Source organism: Ammodytes marinus (assembly GCF_949987685.1).
Source record: "Ammodytes marinus genome assembly, chromosome: 4".
In the NCBI taxonomy this organism is placed as follows: domain Eukaryota; kingdom Metazoa; phylum Chordata; class Actinopteri; order Uranoscopiformes; family Ammodytidae; genus Ammodytes; species Ammodytes marinus.
Window position 1 is genome coordinate 10,438,195 of NC_137233.1, and position 18,216 is coordinate 10,456,410.

The 18,216-nt window shown below is 39.4% G+C and overlaps 2 protein-coding genes across 4 annotated transcripts; one reads left to right on the top strand and one right to left on the bottom strand.

Moving 5' to 3' along the window:
- Positions 1 to 372: 372 nt before the first annotated feature.
- On the bottom strand, positions 373 to 9,412 carry ncoa5 (nuclear receptor coactivator 5). Of its 3 annotated transcripts, none has more exons than XM_080025492.1 (12): positions 9,317 to 9,412; positions 8,267 to 8,314; positions 6,486 to 6,756; positions 6,134 to 6,241; positions 5,239 to 5,299; positions 3,773 to 4,045; positions 3,564 to 3,685; positions 2,852 to 2,987; positions 2,502 to 2,704; positions 2,180 to 2,384; positions 1,951 to 2,042; positions 373 to 1,496 (listed from the first exon to the last, which is right to left on the bottom strand). In XM_080025492.1, exons 3-12 carry the CDS (start codon positions 6,649 to 6,651, stop codon positions 961 to 963), a joined length of 1,902 nt encoding a protein of 633 aa, XP_079881618.1. In that variant the 5' UTR covers positions 6,652 to 6,756; positions 8,267 to 8,314; positions 9,317 to 9,412; the 3' UTR covers positions 373 to 960. The 3 variants fall into 3 exon arrangements, with proteins under 3 accessions (XP_079881618.1, XP_079881616.1, XP_079881617.1); XM_080025490.1 differs by having other exon boundaries at positions 374 to 1,496; positions 2,502 to 2,719; positions 3,564 to 3,688; XM_080025491.1 differs by having other exon boundaries at positions 376 to 1,496; positions 3,564 to 3,688.
- Positions 9,413 to 12,984: 3,572 nt separating this feature from the next.
- On the top strand, positions 12,985 to 17,955 carry LOC307249887 (F-actin-capping protein subunit alpha-1). Its single transcript, XM_080026776.1, has 10 exons — positions 12,985 to 13,067; positions 14,553 to 14,616; positions 14,707 to 14,758; positions 14,862 to 14,925; positions 15,216 to 15,422; positions 15,512 to 15,591; positions 15,731 to 15,809; positions 15,902 to 15,973; positions 16,213 to 16,275; positions 16,947 to 17,955. Exons 1-10 carry the CDS (start codon positions 13,032 to 13,034, stop codon positions 17,085 to 17,087), a joined length of 858 nt encoding a protein of 285 aa, XP_079882902.1. The 5' UTR covers positions 12,985 to 13,031; the 3' UTR covers positions 17,088 to 17,955.
- The last annotated feature ends 261 nt before the right edge of the window (positions 17,956 to 18,216 follow it).

Genomic DNA, 18,216 nt, shown 5'->3' on the forward strand with positions numbered 1-18,216 from the left:
CTTTCCACTGTCCTAGTTTGTTTTTAATTCACTGGAGTTGTGGGAAACATTTTGTATGGATGCTTGAAACATGTAATGGATGTAGATATAAACAATATATACAGCATACACACAAAGACACACCTCTATCAAATTTTAGTAAAAATATGAAAGTTTTTTTTTTTTTCCATTCAGATCTGTTCATGACTCTTCCTTGATACTGTACCTAGTCTTATGGTAAGCCGTAGTGTTTTCTTTTGAGTTATGTGGGAGTGTGTATGTGTGTACATGTGCACTTGTAACTGCTGGGGGCAGGGGTGGGAGGGGTCTAAGTGTAAATAAATCAAATACAGTTAGTGTGGAGGTGTTTTTTTTGTGTCAGTGTAAGTTAAATATTCTAAAATTTAAAAAAAACATGTATTCTCTATTGTGTTTCATGGTACATTAAAAGAGGACAAAGTAGTTTTATCTTACATTTCAAATGCTTATATCTATGGCTTCTGGCGATACCCGTTCCATTTTATAGATTTGTCAGCACAAAATGCAATAAACCAATACCATTTTACTACAGCAATTGTGTCTTGAGTTTTTAATTTTGTCTTGTTTTGACAATGAAAATGTTACAAAAAAAAAGACACAAAAACTATAAAACACACAACAGGTCATGGTTGAAAAAGAACAAAGGAGAGCGTAATACACCAAAATCAACTGTTCTTTACACACTTCATAGTTTAACTCGCATGTAAGAAGACTGAATAATTATCTCCCTAATAATTGAAAATGCAGACAATTGGGTAGTCTGGACAAGTCGCCAAATTTAACCAATACCCAGAATAAAAGATAAAAACATAAAAATTCTTACAAAACATCCCTACGGTTTACCTACACAGGGCTGGTAAATTCACGGCACAGAAAATTGTTGCGGTGTACTTGCGTCAGAGGGAGAGGTGGACATCACATTATTTGATTCACTAGCAGCTATCAGTAATGTCGGGGGTACATGGACATAGGCGGGGCCTGGCCCATGTTGGGTGGTGGTCTGGAGGGTGGCTGCTGAGAGGGGCCAGAGCCCACCAGGTGGTTGATAGACGGTCCGCTCTGAATGAGTGTGTCCAGAGCTTTCTGTACACTCGGGTTGTCAAAATTGATTCCTGAAGCAGAGCTGGGGGGCCGCGGGCCACCTGGTGCCATTGGCATGCGGCCTGGGGGGGGGCCGTAGCCCTGGGGGGCAGAGGGTGGAGGGCCCGGCATGGCTGCACGCGGTTGGTTCTGGGAAGGGGGCGGGCCCAGGGAGCTATAGCCCTGGGACTGGGAGGAGAGGGACGAATGGCCTACAGAGCTCGACGGCATCCCCACTCCGCTGTTGAACAAGCTGAGGATTTTAGCTTGCAGCTCCTGCTGATGGCTCTGGTTAGCCGGGGCGCTAGCACCACTAGACAGGGAGGAAGGAGGCAGACCGGCAGAGGAAGACGTTATGTCATGGTGGACTGCAACAGCAGCTGCAGCGTGGACTGGAGCTGTAAGGAGAGGAGGTTGTTAGAATTATTTACACGAAAACAACACTGAATTCAACACACTATACTCCAGAGTACAGCAACATTTCAGATATAATTGTAGAATAGAAGAATGATTAACAATCGGTTCACTTTTTTATGACAAATACATGCCAAGGTGTATATTGTGAAAAAGTGTTGTTTTCTTTAATTACTCCCCCTAGCCATAATAAAAAATGTATTTCACAGAATTCCGACACAAGAGATGTGGAACTGACCACAGTGCAATGCGAAACAGAGCTGAAGCCAATATGAGGCTTCAGCAAACTGAGTTCGAGATAGAAATTAATTTATTTATTTTCCAAATGTTGTCTTTTTAGTGCAACACGTTTCAACAAACAGAGTTTCGTTGCAGGGCTGCATCGGAGGAGTGACAGGACATTTCAGATCCTTTAATATGACACTTTTTTCTTCTTACCTGCAAGAGGGTCTGCAGTACTTCGTAGCAGCCGGCCTCTTTTGTCCTTCAGGTATGCAATGAGACCATCCATTTCTTCTGGGGTTACAAATCTACCCAGCAACCACACAAAAAAAGAAAATATATTTTTTAAGACATTCGTAAAAGCCAAAAAGGCGGATTCACCACATTTCCATTTTTAAATTGTTGATTCAAGATGCTTCACAACACTTGTGTAAAAATGTTTTACCTGTTTTCAGACAGCAGCGTGATGGCAGTGAGCACAGAAATTGGGTGGCCCTCTCTGTCAGGCTCCCTGAGTAACACATCGTCCGCCATTTTGGCAGCTTTTCTGGCAATCTCCTCGCGTTCTTTTTCACGGTTTTCAACTTTGTAGGTGTCATAGTTGTGGGCAACCAGCATCATAGCGTCCTGCATTGGCATGTTTCGATGCTCTATGGAAGTAAAGAAACAACAAATATAAGCATTTAAAACTAAACAAAAAAAAAGGGTACTAGAATGCTGTCCTCTTTACATTGAATATACAGGAGCATATTGTTGCCTTGCGTTACCTTGTGGTGTGCCACACAAGATGTTGACGGTGCAGGAACGGTGCACCTGGTGTTGCTGGGTAATGATGATGGCGAAGGGAGTGCGGGCGCGGCCAACGTCCTCTAGCGCCTGGGTCAGTGACACTTCTGTGTTGAGGAAGATCAGATCCACCACCATGCCTAAGTCACGGACCTTCCGCCCGACCGTCTCAGCATACTCTCTACTGTCCATTTGGAAGCAAAAGTACAAACGAGCAGACACAGGAGCCATATGAAATAAAAACACGCCATGTACTGGTCCAACAACAACAACAACAAAAACATTTCTGGTCCCAGATCTGTGTGGTGTCATGAACAGAGAGTGGACATACTTTTGCGCCTTGTTGACGACAATCACAGAGCAGTCAACTGGTCTGTCAGTGTCGTAGCGCCGCTGGAGTTCTTCATAATACTGCCGATACAATTCATTACGCCGACGCTCTTCTGGTCGGGCCCGATCCTCTACAGCTGAGGAGAGATAGGAAAGTATATACTTATGTACAATTATACAATTCTAAAACGTCTCTAAAAACAACCTGGAGTGCGATTCTGAAGAACATGCATTTTCAAAATCAGTGAATATCTCCTCATAATCAGTTACAAAAATATGGTGTTAAACAGCCTAGGCTGTGGAACCTGGTATGTAAACAAAGGGGGCCCACCATAGCTAGCAATATGCCAGTTTATAGAGCCAAGGCTGTATATTAACACCAGATTTATTTTCAGCGCACACACACAGTACGGACAGGTAGCTGATCATGAGAGATTCACTGATTTAGACACAAAGACATTGTTGACAGCAAGCATTCTCCAGAATGAAGATCTGAACTCTGAAAACGTATTTTAAATAATATTTTTAAACTGGGATGGTGCTGTGTCCCATCATCTGAACGGCCAAGCATGTTAGAGAATTAGATGTACAGTTTGAATTACCCTAATCGACAAATATATCCCGTGGGCTGGGGAAAATATATAATTTCACAAATTAATACAAACTTTAAGTAAGCAACAACATGTAGCAGGTGCACGGTAGACAACACATACCCTCTGGCTCGCGGCGTCCGTTCCATGGATCTCTGAACGGTTCCCTGAAGGGCTCATCCTTCCTCCTGTAGTATTCTTCAGCACCGCTGCCACTGCGATAGTATCGGTCATAATCTTCTCTGCTGCTGTATGGACAGATTTCAGGTTTAGACAAAAGTGTAACCAATAAACTTTGGAATTCCAACTCATGTGCAAGCTTCAGCAGTCACCTGTATGCAGGATCCCTTGGGTTGGGTCTGACCGGGTCCTTCTCTCTGCTCTCTGAGGTACGGTAGCGGTAGTCATGGTCACGAGAGTGGCCAGCTGGCCTAGTGGGGTCTCTGCTTGACTCTCTAGCCGAGTCCCTTCCATCACGGCTGTCCCGAGGTTCCCGTACATCACGTGCGTCTCGAGCGTCTCTTGAATCTCGATCGCGCCCATAAACCGGAGAACGTGACCGAGGCCGGGGTTCTTTGCCGTCCAGAAAACCGCCGTACGGGGCCCTGGGAGAAGAGTTTGCTATTAATGCAAGGCAGGTTAGAGCTTGTGCTGCCTATGAAATACTACAAAGAGCAAGAGGAACTTGTGGCTATGACAGGCCTACAGGTGGTATTGTACATTTCAAAATAAATAATCTATTTAATGTTAAAGACAGAATATTTTTAATCGCAAAGCCGATATAGAGCAACAGAAAGAATTGTTTGTGTTCGAAAAAGGACGCAAATTAATTTCAGGATGTAACGTCCAGTGATCCGGGTACGCAACAGTATTGATCCGTCGACCATTTGAAGTTCTTTGATCATAGATCAAGCTCTTAAAACCAAAGTACCTTGGCTGTTTAGACCTCTTTAAGCAAGGCAGTTTATTTTGCACATTAAGCTCAATGCGTTTTTTTCATCAGTAAGCCATATTCCCAGGTTGCAAATGTGCAGAAAACAAATGTTTGCTGAAATTTTCCTTTAGGAAAATAGAACTAATATATGGTAAAAAACCTAGAACATCCTTGGAAAATGTATAAAGTTTTAAAAATAAAAATAAAAATATTCTTTAATTGCACATAAAATTCAGTTTCCAAATGTAAATCTTGGTATCTTGGTAAACAAATTCCTAACGTGTCCTAGTGTTCTGGTGAGAAACCTTAAAATATATGACAGTACCTTTAAATCAATTTTTTGCGTAGTTTGCCTACGTTTGTTTGTGTCTTCATTGTATGTGTTCGGTTTTAGGAGAGCGGTTCTTCAGACTGATTTCAGTTTTAATGATCACACCTTACTGGTTACAGGCCATGATGTAGGTCATAAGACCTGCTTCATTGATATGGGTCAGGGAGGGAGTAGCATTCCCTTCAGCTGGAGACTTATTCTAGCGACGCGGCACAATGTGGAACACAATCACGCAAAGAACACAAGAGGTGAAAAGCCATAAGAGAAAACAGACACTTTATATTACATTCATATGGCTCTGCTCTTTATTTCAACACATCTGGTTGTTTCATGTTAATTTTATGGTAAAATATTGACTGTTCCATGAACCATTGCAAAACTATGTGACAATGCGGCAGCTTCCATCAACCAAACTCCACCATTGATGAAAACGTCAGTTGAGGAAAAGGTTACACGCTTAGTTTTTTTTTTCGCTTTTACTGGCACCTTGGAGGCGAGTGGTAGTTCTTCATACCCATTTCGCGTTACTTTACCTTCGAGGAGGGCTCTGCTGGGTTTGAAGTTTATTCCGTCGCTCCAGGGCCATATTTACATCTGAAAACAAATCAATCCAAACGTTGAACATAACAGTGACATGTAAACGATTGTTTTCACGCAGAATGGAGTGGCCACGCCAACACTTCCACGATCCAAATGAAACTGAGCTCCAACGTCCAAGCTTGAAAATCCAAATTGGACGAGAGTGAAAACGCCGCAAATCGAGTTGCCAAAAGTGTCGAATTAAATTTTTAAAAAAATTATATGGAAATGAAAGAATGGTTTCTCTCCTTTAAAAGTTGGCTAAACACTAGCCAAGCAAATGTGTAAATTAGATTTAAATCTCGAAATTTGGGTTTCAGAAACTTCCAAAACCACAAATCTTTGGCGACACATTTAAATCAGGCAGAAGAAAATTCCAAGTCAGGTTTGCAAATGAAATGTCCGAGATTGTGGCTTTGCCAGAATTTAAAAATGAACATGTTTATTTGCTTTGTAAGATAATATTGGTACATGTCTACAAAATGAACGGTTTAAGTAGAAAAATCTTGCGCTTAAAACAAAAGATTTGAGGTCAGTAATTATTTTTATAACTAAATAAGTTTTCATACACAACCTTTATAACACAGAAGCTCATCGGTTAAGTGTTAATCCTTAAAATAACACAGCTGGTCATTTTTAATCACCAGTCCACAGAAGATAACACCAGTCCACAGAAGCAGATTATCTTCAGGATTAACACTAAACAGTCATGCAAATTCATCAAGTTTTCCTCAAAAACAAACCCTAAACACTATGTTTTGTGAACTTGGTTGTGTTGCTTCCTGAGCAGCAATAAAGATAGCTTTCGTCTATAGCCAGACAATCACACCCACCGCAGTTGAGGCTTACCTATTTTATAACTTTTATATAGTCGACCCTTTTGGGCCGACTTTGCAGCTTCGGCTTCCTCAACGTGTTCAAATTGTACAAATCCAAACCCACGAAACATGGACACGCCTGGAAGAGGAACATTTTGAGTGGTACAAACGCAGAACAATTTTAATCAGTTTTGGATACCTACCATTTATCCACTTCAAAAAATGATCAGTGGTTATTAAGAACTTGCATTTCATAAAAAAACTAAACTAAGTTAAAGCTACTAGACATAAAATGCACTTTTGAAAATGATCCAACAGCCTAATCGAAATTACTGCCATAAATAAAAATGTACAACTTATTTGGTCGTGGTGCGTTTACTGACCGACTACTTTCCCGTATGGGCTGAACAGCTCTTCCAAATCCTTCTTTTCCATGTCGGAGGTTGGCAAATTCCCAACAAAAATCCTTCGTTCCAAATCTCTAGGATCATTACTGCTGCAGGAGCGTGCACCCCGCGGAGACGTGCTGCGGCTTCTTCGGCGAGACATGACTCGATCCAAGGGTTTTCGGCTTTCTTTCTCCGTGGGTCTCAAATGGTTGAAAAAGTTTGCGTTGTTTGCTAAAAACAGTCTTTAAAATTGGCGTCCACGATCCTGAAATATGTCAGTGAGTTATGAGAATGGATCAAATTCCTTGGAAGGATAAAAAGTTTTAGTAGAGCAGAAGTTGCACAACACACATCAAAATTCAGACAGTGAAAATGCTGAGGCAAATTTCTTTTCGAAATGTGCTGGTTAATTCGCAAAAAAATTCGCAAAGCTCTTTTTAAAACTTGTCCGTTGCTCATTTGCACTACTCTTCTATTTGGGAACTTGCCTTGAATTATGGCACAAGGGACGGTGCTGGATCATAAGTGTATAATTAATAATAATTAATACAAAAATGTAGCGCAAAACCAACCACGCAAAGTCTCTGACACAACAGACTTTGGCCAATAACTACAACTGGCAAGGTTCCTATTCACAAGATGGACGCCATTTTATGTAGAATTGCGGATGAATCGTTCCTACGCATGATCAGACAATTGTGCACTTGTTCTTTGCTTCCTTTTTACCAGCAGGTTATCTGCTTTCAAAATGACACATTTCTGGTTCCGTTATCCACCAAAATCTGTTTCTGGTCTTGTTCAAAGTAGGTGTGCAAGTGCACCTCTTTGAGCTCAATTCATTCTCAGTTGACGTCTCCCAGACTAAAATGCCGTAGTGAAAAATGGGCATTAAAGGTGCAGTCTGGCTTTATAACCCTAGAGAAGTGAGGCAAAGCCAACATAATCCTGAGGGGGAATTAATTGTGTGAGCGATTTCTTAAAGATAAGTGGTGTACTGGCTTTTGAGACGACACCATGATATAAATGATTTTTTCCAGTATTAGGGAAAATGTAACTATGACATTACATATAACGCACCATGGCTCTTTGTATCTTAACCAGTGAGCATACGCTTCCAGAGGCAGGACCAATTGTTGAGGAAAGATGTTGCGACAAATGTTAGGGAAAGTGTTAGTACTCAGACATAAGCAGCTCGACTTCAGCAGGGTTTACAGAAATCTAAAAGGCTCCTGTTGTAGTTGCTTCCGTGTAACGAATGATATTGGTGCTCGTCAAAATTGTTGAATTTTTTTTAAATTCGATGTTGAAAACACATGTCACACGGTATACACTACAAATCGCCAAAGTTTCCCCCAGAAAAAAATTGCCAAGTGTTGATTTTGTGTGTGTAGCATTTCACAAAATATATGTACAGAGTAGAACATTTTGTGTTTTCAACAATTCAAAAAGGACAGCATTAGTTCAAATCATCCTTTTTGTTTGAAATAGTAAAAGTAAACCATATTGATGAAATTAAAATTGTGGGCGTATGGTCACGTTGAAAATTCCAAAATTAAATTTTCCTTCGTTAAAATAAACAACGTTATTTAAAAAGTCCTAAGAAAATGCATGGTTTTCCATGGTGGCACAATATCAATAAATAAAAAGAATATTTCTGGAGATTTTCAGTCCAAATAGAGATGTTATAAACTAACATTTTTTTTTTTAAATCAAATTTATGGTTAACTTTGAGGTCATTTACATAAATGCTTTTGAGGGAGCAGACCCTTACATACCTTCACTTGAACCTGGATTACTGTGATTCTGTGTCCACCCGCAAATGCCTGAAAGGGAGGGGGGAACACAATAATTGCTACTAAAGATTATTTGGTCAAATGATAAAGTAATAATTTACATGATGAAAAAAATTATTCATTTCAAACGGAATGTAATTTTTTTTTATTTAGGTCATTCAAAAAACACAACTCAGAAGCCAAAAAAGAATAATTTGCCACCTAAAAACTGCTACATGAACATGATTAAAATCGAATTAAAAAAAGCCTTTTAAGACTAAGAATTTGTAGGAACACAGTTGATATATTTCATGTCTGCTGTGTATTTTGGACTAGTGGCAGTTCTAATTTCAGATATGTAAGAATTATATTCTCAATTCTCACAAGTCAAAATGTTCCTTCTTGATATACAACAATTCATTTATTAATAGTGTTAATGTTCACTGTAGTTAATATGTAACTGGATAAGGATTACCCAATCACTTCTATTCCAAATCGATGTGGATGTGTTGTAATTCCCAGTTGAGATCCATAAATAATTACTAAAGGTTTCAATTGTTTTACTGATGATACATAATATTTTAACTGGAAAATGAAATTTCACAATGTCGAAAATGTCTGTTGAACAAGTTAAAACAAACTAAATCGTTACTAGTCAGCTCTACTAGGCTACTGAATCAATGTTTAAACGGGGCACACATTTCTCGTAGGACAAAACTCGTCATAACACAGGTCGCGCTAAAAATGGCGCAGCACACGATACAGTACCGGGTTATTAGAACAAACCATATAATGAAACTGGTTTTGCCCTGTTTTTCAAAATCAGTCTTAAAGTTAACGTCGCTACACGTTTACATCGTAAACCTTGTATGGTCCTGATTACGATGTAGGCTACACGTTGCTAGGTTAAACGGCGGCTAATGTTGCAGCTAGCTCGGTGTCATCTTCAAACCAAAAGGGGATTTCAGTAGTAACGCAGCAAACTACATTCACGTAAACGACTTCACTGTGCATGGCGTTACTTTAAAAGCAACACAGCATCTCTTCACTCACCTTCGATGTGGAATTTATCAGCATTTACAGTCGCGCAGGGCCACAGCAAGCTCGTGACGGTTTCGTTAGCTTCTCACAAAGCTGCTCTTCCTCTTCTTCCTCCGACCTCCCATGGCCTACATCGCCACCTACTGGCGACTGTAAGAGAGGTGGCACCTGCTTACGAGAACGAACGCATACATTAGGCCTAAATTCACATTGAAAAGCAGTTTAATTATGTGCAAAACATAACGGCAGAGACATAAAGTTTGAACTATTTTGGAGCAAAATATTTTAATCTAGTAGACCTACGTGTTTTCTGCACCTTGCATCGTCTACACACCCAATCAATCAATTAAATCAATCTTAAGTCAATTTCAAACCCAGAATGGTTCCAGCCCTTCAGATGTTGAAATGGACTGCTTGTCGTCTTTTTACAGGCTATTATTTCAAACTGAATATTATTGGTTGGGTTTTGGGAAAAAACTATTTAAAGATAGACAAAGAAATCGATCCATTAGGCTATAAGAACAATAAAAAAAATAGTTCATAATAAACAGAAAGGTTAATAATAAATGCACAACATCCAGCCTGCTATAAAGCAAGGTGAAATAACTTGATTTCTGCTTTAATGAAAGACGTTCCACTTTCACGTGTTGAATGCAATCATTGAGTTCACATAACTTGATTCTGTGGATGATACGGACTTACAAACAGAGCCATAAATCAAAAACAGTGTTTTTTCTTTCAGAGACCTCAGCAGCAGCTCAAGCATCTTGCCTCATGCTGTTGCTAAGTAACTAGTGACTACTGAATATGTGCCCACTGAGCTTGACAGCTCAACACGAGCTGCAGACAACATCATTCAATATGAAAACTGAGGAACCAAATGCATCCTTCTCAAACTGCTATACTTTGTCAGAAACTACTGAGAATAGTGCCTAATAATGTCCACAAAAACATTATCAAAACTCCTTTAAAGCCATTTTATTCCATAGCCTATATAGGGGAGAGTGGCCTAAGTTGTGCATTTTGGAAGTTGTTCCACCCCTTGTTTCTAGAAAACCGTGGAAGAAATTGGAAATGTGACCACATATTTAAGAAGAGCCACCCATTTGACTCATCCTGTAAAGAAGGGAGACACAAGGAATAAGATATAAGCACATTTAAGCTAAAAAAAACTGTGTTTTGCCTTTCAAAGTAAAATTTCCATGATCAAGGTTTTTTGATTATTGTGTCTGAACAATTATAGACAAGTTTGAAAACATTTGACACATGTTTTAGTGCTTTGGTATGCTACATTTTGAGTCTATACAGTTAGCACGATGTCAGCCCTAAACTGCTGCATCATGGTTATTATCCAGAATTCTGGGGATGGGGTGATTTGTGCCAACAGGCCTGGGTGAGTTATAAGTAAGTAAGTAAGTAAAATGTATTTATAAAAGCACATTTATGACAGTTTGCACTGTCCAAAGTGCTGTACATAGTGCATTCAGTAGGTAAACAATGAAGGTAAAATAACAATAACCAAAATGAAAGACGTAAAGCCCATACATTCACATAAACACAGATAGTTGTGCAGAGGTAAGATAGTTAATGGGGAGGAAAAACCAGGGTGTACATATGGGTTTTGAGCCTTGATTTAAAGGCAGAAATGTAGGGGAATCACATTTGTCAGGTGGCAGTTTGTTCCACAAGCACGGAGCAACTAGTGCAAAGTACATTTCTGAGAGTTGTGCCAGTGGCATGGCTGTATACGCTGGTCACCAAAAGAAAGTGATTGTCTACAGTAGCTCAGAAGAGAGTGACATCTCAATTCCACTTAACGACACCACTGATGAGAGTTCAGATGGCCAGAAAGATGATGATGGTGACTTTGTCATTGTGAGCTTTGCAGGTAAAACCATTAAATCTGCTAGGCCTTGTTTAAGAAAATTGTCCTTGAATCTTTGTCAACTATTTACTTTAAATAAACCTTAAATAAGTAATTGTCGAATGGATTTGTCTTGCATTACAGTTTATGAGATATATAGCAATGGCACAATTCACCCCATGGTATTCTCTCCAACCGCACAACTTACACCACACCGGGGGCAAGTTGTGCATCAAGACAACTTTTTTTCCGAAAGCTATATTTCTTGAACAGTTTATTCCAGATCCAAAGTTTTTATTGCCAGGGATGCACAACACCCTGAAATATATGTACATATTTGAGTTGGGGACTTTACTGTCAAGGCCTTACTTTAAAGTCACTTTGAGTGAAAAGTTGCACAACTTAGGCCACTCTCCCCTACTCATAAATGTGAATAAGTAGGCTACTTTACTTCAGTTCTATTTTGAAGTAGGATATAGCACTTCTAAGCATTTTCATAGGCCTACTTGTACTCCACTGCACCTTTTCACTCCAAATTAATTTGATAGCTTTAGTTACTAGATAGTTTTTCAGATTTACATTATTAATACAAAATATAAATCAATCAATGCATTATGGTGTATTGAGAAAGGTTAAGCCAGCAGAATACAAAGTAGTCCCATATTTACCAGCTACACTATCAGAATCAGGTTTTTTGCCAGGTCACAAAATGATTAGGCCTACTTAGAATACTTAAATAACAAGGCATTTACTGTGGTCTGATGGTGCACATATGAAAAAAATAGTATAAACATGAATATAAAACACATAGAACATACATAAACATAAAAGCAAGTCAGATAATATATACAGTACATAGAAAAAACATTATAAAACAGATAAAAAGAGTAATATTTGCAATTATTAATAGTTGAAAAAGAAGAGACATTAAAGTGATATGAACAGTAATGCATATTAGGCTATTATAATTCAGTAATATAAATTATAATACATAGTTTGTGTGAATGCAGGACTTTCAATTTCACTCAGTATACTGTAGTATTGCTCTGCACTTCTTCAGCCGCTGTCCAGTTTCAAACATAGCCTATTTTCCCAGATTCCTCCTCTGACAGGATCATGTGGAAAAACCTGTAGCAAATCACTTTTCTCTAGGCTACTGTAAACGTTTTTTACAGTACAGATTGTCAAACACAATGACAATGTGTAAAACATGTCCGTTTTAAAATGTGTAGATTGTTATTATCCAGCAAAAGCCAAAAGATTGTTTTGTTGTTGTTTTGTTTTGTTGTTAGGAATTTCCCTTAACATTAACATAATGAAGGCTATAGGCCTACGCAAACAATTATTCACTTAAAAAGATAAGTATAAAAATAGATAAATAAATGGATAATAAACAATTAATGCATGCCCAACACAACAAACTCCAACGTGAAGATATGTGAAGATATATATGTGCTAATGTGAAGCAATTCGTCCCATATGACATGAACGTATCATGGTTGCCAGGTTGGGGTATTGACAGCATTAGTTTGTATGCGGATATGTGGAATATAAATTATGAAATCCTTTGAGTTTCATTCGGGGGGGAAAACAAATGATATTATGTAATGTGACGTGTGTCATTTAAAACATAGCCTATTTGACAGTAGGCTAAATTTTCACAAAAAAAAAGGTGAATCTCTAGGCTACTAAAACCCGAGTTTTTTCCCGAGGTTAAGCATTCGAATATGTATTTATATAGTGAGTTAACCCGCTGCAGTGTGCCTTTCAGTTTGCTGGTTGGGAGCTTGTGTCTGTGCTGGGAGGAGTCCTACAAACCTGGCAACACGAACAGTCGCTTTGTTAACACTTCACTGAGCCAAGATGGCAGATTTCGAAGAGCTAAGCGATGAAGAGAAGGTATTACCTTTTAAATTAATACTGCAATTGTTACATTACCCTCAACGTGTGTCTCGATAAGCAGCGGTGCGTTAGGAAACCATTACAGTGTAGCATGAGAGGCTAATCGGTCGTGTTAGGTGTCTTCTGTTGGAGTGTTTGACAGCTCAGAGTTGAACCCCTTTGCATGTTGTTCCTGTTCACAAACACACATCATGTAAGTTAGCTGACTTTTGTGAATCCCATCCGATTTAAGTTTAAAAGAATAACATGCTCGTACGGCTGAGCTCGGTGTCTGCTATAGCACCACTGTGACTTTATACCATAATTGTAAATGATAAGCTAATGCTAAATGGAAGGAAGTGCAGCTACTTCCTGCATCTACAGTCAGTGAGGATAATGACAGTGCATCGGCAAAACCATCCACACCCAGTTTACTGTACGTTAAAGTAGCTGCCTCGAGTAGTCTTGGCAACATCAAAACTTGAAGTTATTCACAAGTTATTGTTGATTTTTTTTATATAGGTGTGATTGTGTATGGAGCTTGTAACTATTTGCACCACATCCCCAGGACAGACAGTATTCATATAGTTTGGGCTTGTGTAGGCTTGTGTGACTCCCTCTCTGCCTCATGCTGCTACATGTTGTAAAATAATGCTTTGCATTCCTAAAGCTGATGGTGTGTCCGAAAGTGTACACCTCCAATTACTGCAGAGAACCTTTCAAATAAATGTAAACCATTCAGTGTAGTGAAATGGTTCAAATGTCCCTTTCTAACTTTTTATCAGATATCTATCTCCATTGTATCTTTCTGGGATATAAGCTCCAAAAGTCTGAGCCTGCTGCGAGGGCTTTCTGGGCTCTTAAAGCAGTGGCTATTCAGGAGCACAGTTAAACTAGGTTACTCATTGTTATGTCCCCCGCTGCCCTTTCAGCTGGACAGACCGTTTGTAGGTCACTGCCAGCAGTGGCCCTACGGCTAGTAAATAACCCCTGTCTGTCTGACAGACCGCATCACTAATGTGCCAGTGGCATAAGCATGTGGGACTGGCTAAAGGCTTTGAATGCCACACATGGGGAATACAAAGAAAAGAAGACTTATGGATACTTCTCTACTGACAATCAACTTTGCTTCCATGTTAAACTTTGCCGCGTGATTGTGTTTAACATGGCAATACCCACCAGTCCTTACTGAGTGTTACCTTATGATAGAACTACTACCTGCCACAAGTTCTCCACCCAGAGGCTTTGACACCACATGCTTACATACTGGCTGCTAAGAAAAGCCTGTGGGCGACAGACCCTGCCTGCCATCTAAGGAGTGGTCAAAATAGAGTCGCAGCCAAGACAGTTAGCAACATGCTCTCTGCTTCACTCTAGTGGCTGTTTGCAGGTTTTTCAATTCTAATAAACATCATCTGTTGTTTATCTGAAACAACATTTTCAAAATATTAAAACATGCAGCAGATTTGATTTGTATCATCAAGATATTTTCTTTATTTACAGGTCCGCATTTCATCTAATTTTGTGATGCACGCTCCTCCTGGAGAGTTCAATGAAGTCTTCAATGGTGAGCCTTATTTCTGCATTTTTAGGATTTTGAATGTGCATCCTAGAAACAATTCATTAATGCTTCTTTCATGTTAATTCCTCTTTTCAGATGTGCGAATACTGCTCAACAATGACAATCTTCTCAGGGAGGGGGCGGCTCAGTGAGTCTCATTATTTGCTGTTTTTTTAACAAAGTAAAATTATTAAGTTGTGAGTGAATGTACATGCAAATTGTGATTGTATTCCTCTTCTTTCTTAATCCAGTGCTTTTGCCCAGTACAACATGGATCAGTTCACTGCTGCCAAAATTAGTGGATATGAAGATCAGGCAAGCTTTACCTTTTCAAAATAGTATTCTGATAATTTTGTTCTATCATTAAACCTACTAAAGGGGCACACTCACACTAGGCCATCTGTACTGTGCCTAAGTACGTTTGCCCCATAAAGTCTAGTACGTTTGACCAGTGTGAGTGCGCCGTTCCGTACTCGAGTACAGTACACTTCCTCTGTCACGGCACAGTTGGGAGAGGTCAAATTCATTATTCTATGTTATGTAGACAGTGCCCTGAGTAAACAGCCATAGTAACGAAAGGTCTCTCTGTCCATTGCTGTCTGTAGGTCCTGATAACAGAGCATGGAGACCTGGGTAACGGCCGCTTCTTTGATCCTCACAACAAGATCTCCTTCAAGTTCGACCACCTGAGGAAGGAGGCCAGCGACCCGCAGCCCCACGACGGAGAGGCCGCCCTCCGCTCCTGGAGAGACGCCTGTGACTCTGCTCTGAGGGCTTACGTCAAGGAGCACTACCCCAGTGGAGTCTGCACTGTATGTTTGGCTGTCTCACCACCAGCCCCATGTTCAGCATCACACACACATAGAATCGCCCCACTCATCCTTTTATTTATCTGCCTCAGGTGTACGGGAAAACAATCGACGGCCAGCAGACCATCATCGCCTGCATCGAGGGTCATCAGTTTGAGCCCAAAAACTTCTGGTAAGTTAATTGACCTAAGTTAAAGCCTTTCTAATCGAGTTTGATCTGAGTGATTATGTTGGTACATACATGGATGTGTTTGTATTGCGTTTGGTGTTTTTTTTGTATGTGTTCTTAAATTCAGATATTTTTTTTTTAGGAACGGTCGCTGCCGGTCTGAATGGAAGTTCAGTGTTTCGCAATCTACAGCGCAGTTGGTTGGAGTCATGAAGATACAGGTATGTTGAGTAATTAACAGGCGTAGTGGGAACTGAGCTGCGAAGAAGTTAGTTTTGTGTCAATCTCGTATTTATTTCCTCCCTTTATCCAGGTTCATTATTATGAGGACGGAAATGTGCAGCTGGTCAGCCATAAAGATGTCCAGGAAGCACTGACTGTCTCTGTAAGTATTTCCATGTATTCATTGTTTAGATTAAAATGTAATTAATAGGTTTATACGTTGTATAGGGCAGCTGAAGATTTGTTTACTCATGGTCTGTGTTTGAGTTTTCAAAGAAAGTGCTGATAAAACAGAAGCAAGTAGAAAATAATGAATGGACTTATCGGAGTAATTCATATTTGATTTTTGTTTATGTGTGTTTAGTTACTTTTAAATAACCCACACATGTTTGTTTTTGACAGAATGAGAGCCAGACTGCGAAGGAGCTGGTGAAAATCATTGAGGATGCAGAGAATGAATACCAGGTATGTGGGAGTTACAAGAAGAGTTGCCCCTACACATATTAATGAAAGGTTTTTATTATTATTCCGTGCATTACAATGCCTAGCCTGCATGGGCTCACAATACACCACAAATGCATGAAGGCCAGATCGAGAATGCTGTTGCTACATTTTTAAACCATAAAAAGTATAATTGAATTTTGTCAAAACGGGAATTTCAGACTATAATAAAACTTGTGAAAAACTGACAGAACATCAGAATCAATAGCTATTTAATTAGTGCCTTCTAGTCCAGGTTTTTGAGCCAAAGTAGCAAACTGGGCAGCTTTTGCTTTGATCATCAGTTCCTTGAATATATGAAGCAAATTCAAAATAAAATTTTAGTTCTACTACCTGTCCGTACTGTGTGTGCGCTGATTAAAAAAATCCAGTGTTTATATACAGCCTCGGCTCTGTAAATGGACATGTTGTTAGCTATGGTGGGCCCCCATGTTTACATACCAGTTTACAGAGACTTCGCTGTGGATTACCACCAGGTTTTTTTTCAGCATACACAGTATGGACAGGTAGCGGATCATGAGGAGATATTCACAGATTTTGACAACAGAATCACACTGACTCCACCTTTAACTGTCACTATGGTACGACTTGTCAATAGCTATGACTTACTAACTTATCTCCGTTGTTTTTTTCAGGTGGCCATCAGCGAGAACTACCAGACCATGTCGGACACCACCTTCAAAGCCCTGCGCAGACAGCTCCCAGTCACCCGCACCAAGATCGACTGGAACAAGATCCTAAGCTACAAGATCGGCAAAGAAATGCAGAATGCTTAGAGGACAGAGGCTGTTTGTGTGTGTGTGTGTGTGGGGGGGGGGTTACAAGAAAACAAAATGATTGGAGAGACGCTCATACTCGCAACATAACGTACTGCTTGTCCTTCTAAAAGAGGTGATGTGTGGTTTTTTTTTCAGAGAATGACAGTGTCCGTTGTGCACTACGAGGGATAGCTTCAGTTTTAAAAAATGACATTGAGCTGTGTAACCGTCGCTCATTTCCAAACATATTTTTTAACAAATAATGCCTTTTAGTGACAGTGTGAAAGTTTGGTTAATATCCTCGTATTTCTGAATTCTCACAGTCACACACGGTTTTTGCTCCCTCAGTGCTTTAAATGGACGCACAACCTCCCAAAACCCCTCAACGTTTACGTAGCAACTAATCCTCTATATAACATAACTGGTATTCCTTAAGAGCTTCCAATACCTACTATAGTTTTTTTTATTAACAGAGGGCAAATACTAAATGCAATTGGACATGTTAAACTGACTGGAGAAAGACTTAACAGTATCTAGTTATATATAATTTCTATTTCTGTCTGAATATCCCAACCCGTTTATATTTATGTATCCCTCTGTACAAAGGGTTGTAGCCAGCAGACATGCCAAAGCATAAATGTTTCTTTTTCCCATTCACTGACCATATTTGTGTTCCTTTTTTTTGAAGTTTGGTTTCTTTAACTTCTTTCTGTTGGAGAGACATTTTTAGGTGATAATAATCCCTCTAAATCCCCCCCAGACTGATTACAAGTATTGGTGTCCTCCTGGCTCCTGCCAGCTGTTTGCCTTTAGCTTTTGCTATATTTTTTATACAAACTGTAAGTACATGTATTAATCCTGAAATAAAACTATGATCTTCAACCAACGGTGATCATTGGTGATTTACATCAAAGGAGGAGTTGATGTTTTGAATGAAGTGTTCGTCCAGTGTGAGGGCTGACTGAGTTGAAAAAATAAATAAAAAATGTATTGAAAAAAACTCACCCTTTACTCTATGAATTCAGGATGGGTATTTAAAAAAATAAAAACTATTTTCTGAGTTTCATTGAGCAAATAATGAATTGATTAATATAGATAATAAAATAAGGAAAATTTACCGGTCATTTACCAAGCATAATTTAACTTT

Bases quoted from the DNA above. Each gene is read 5' to 3' on its own strand.
- ncoa5 (XM_080025490.1), bottom strand. From the start codon at position 6,651: ATGTCTCGCCGAAGAAGCCGCAGCACGTCTCCGCGGGGTGCACGCTCC. The intron at 6,242-6,485 runs GTCAGTAAACGC...TTCCTCTTCCAG, and splicing joins CCCATACGGGAAAGTAGTCG to GCGTGTCCATGTTTCGTGGG. The intron at 2,043-2,179 runs GTAAAACATTTT...GTTGCTGGGTAG, and splicing joins ACGCTGCTGTCTGAAAACAG to ATTTGTAACCCCAGAAGAAA.
- LOC307249887 (XM_080026776.1), top strand. From the start codon at position 13,032: ATGGCAGATTTCGAAGAGCTAAGCGATGAAGAGAAG. The intron at 15,423-15,511 runs GTATGTTTGGCT...TATCTGCCTCAG, and splicing joins ACCCCAGTGGAGTCTGCACT to GTGTACGGGAAAACAATCGA. The intron at 15,810-15,901 runs GTATGTTGAGTA...CCCTTTATCCAG, and splicing joins TTGGAGTCATGAAGATACAG to GTTCATTATTATGAGGACGG.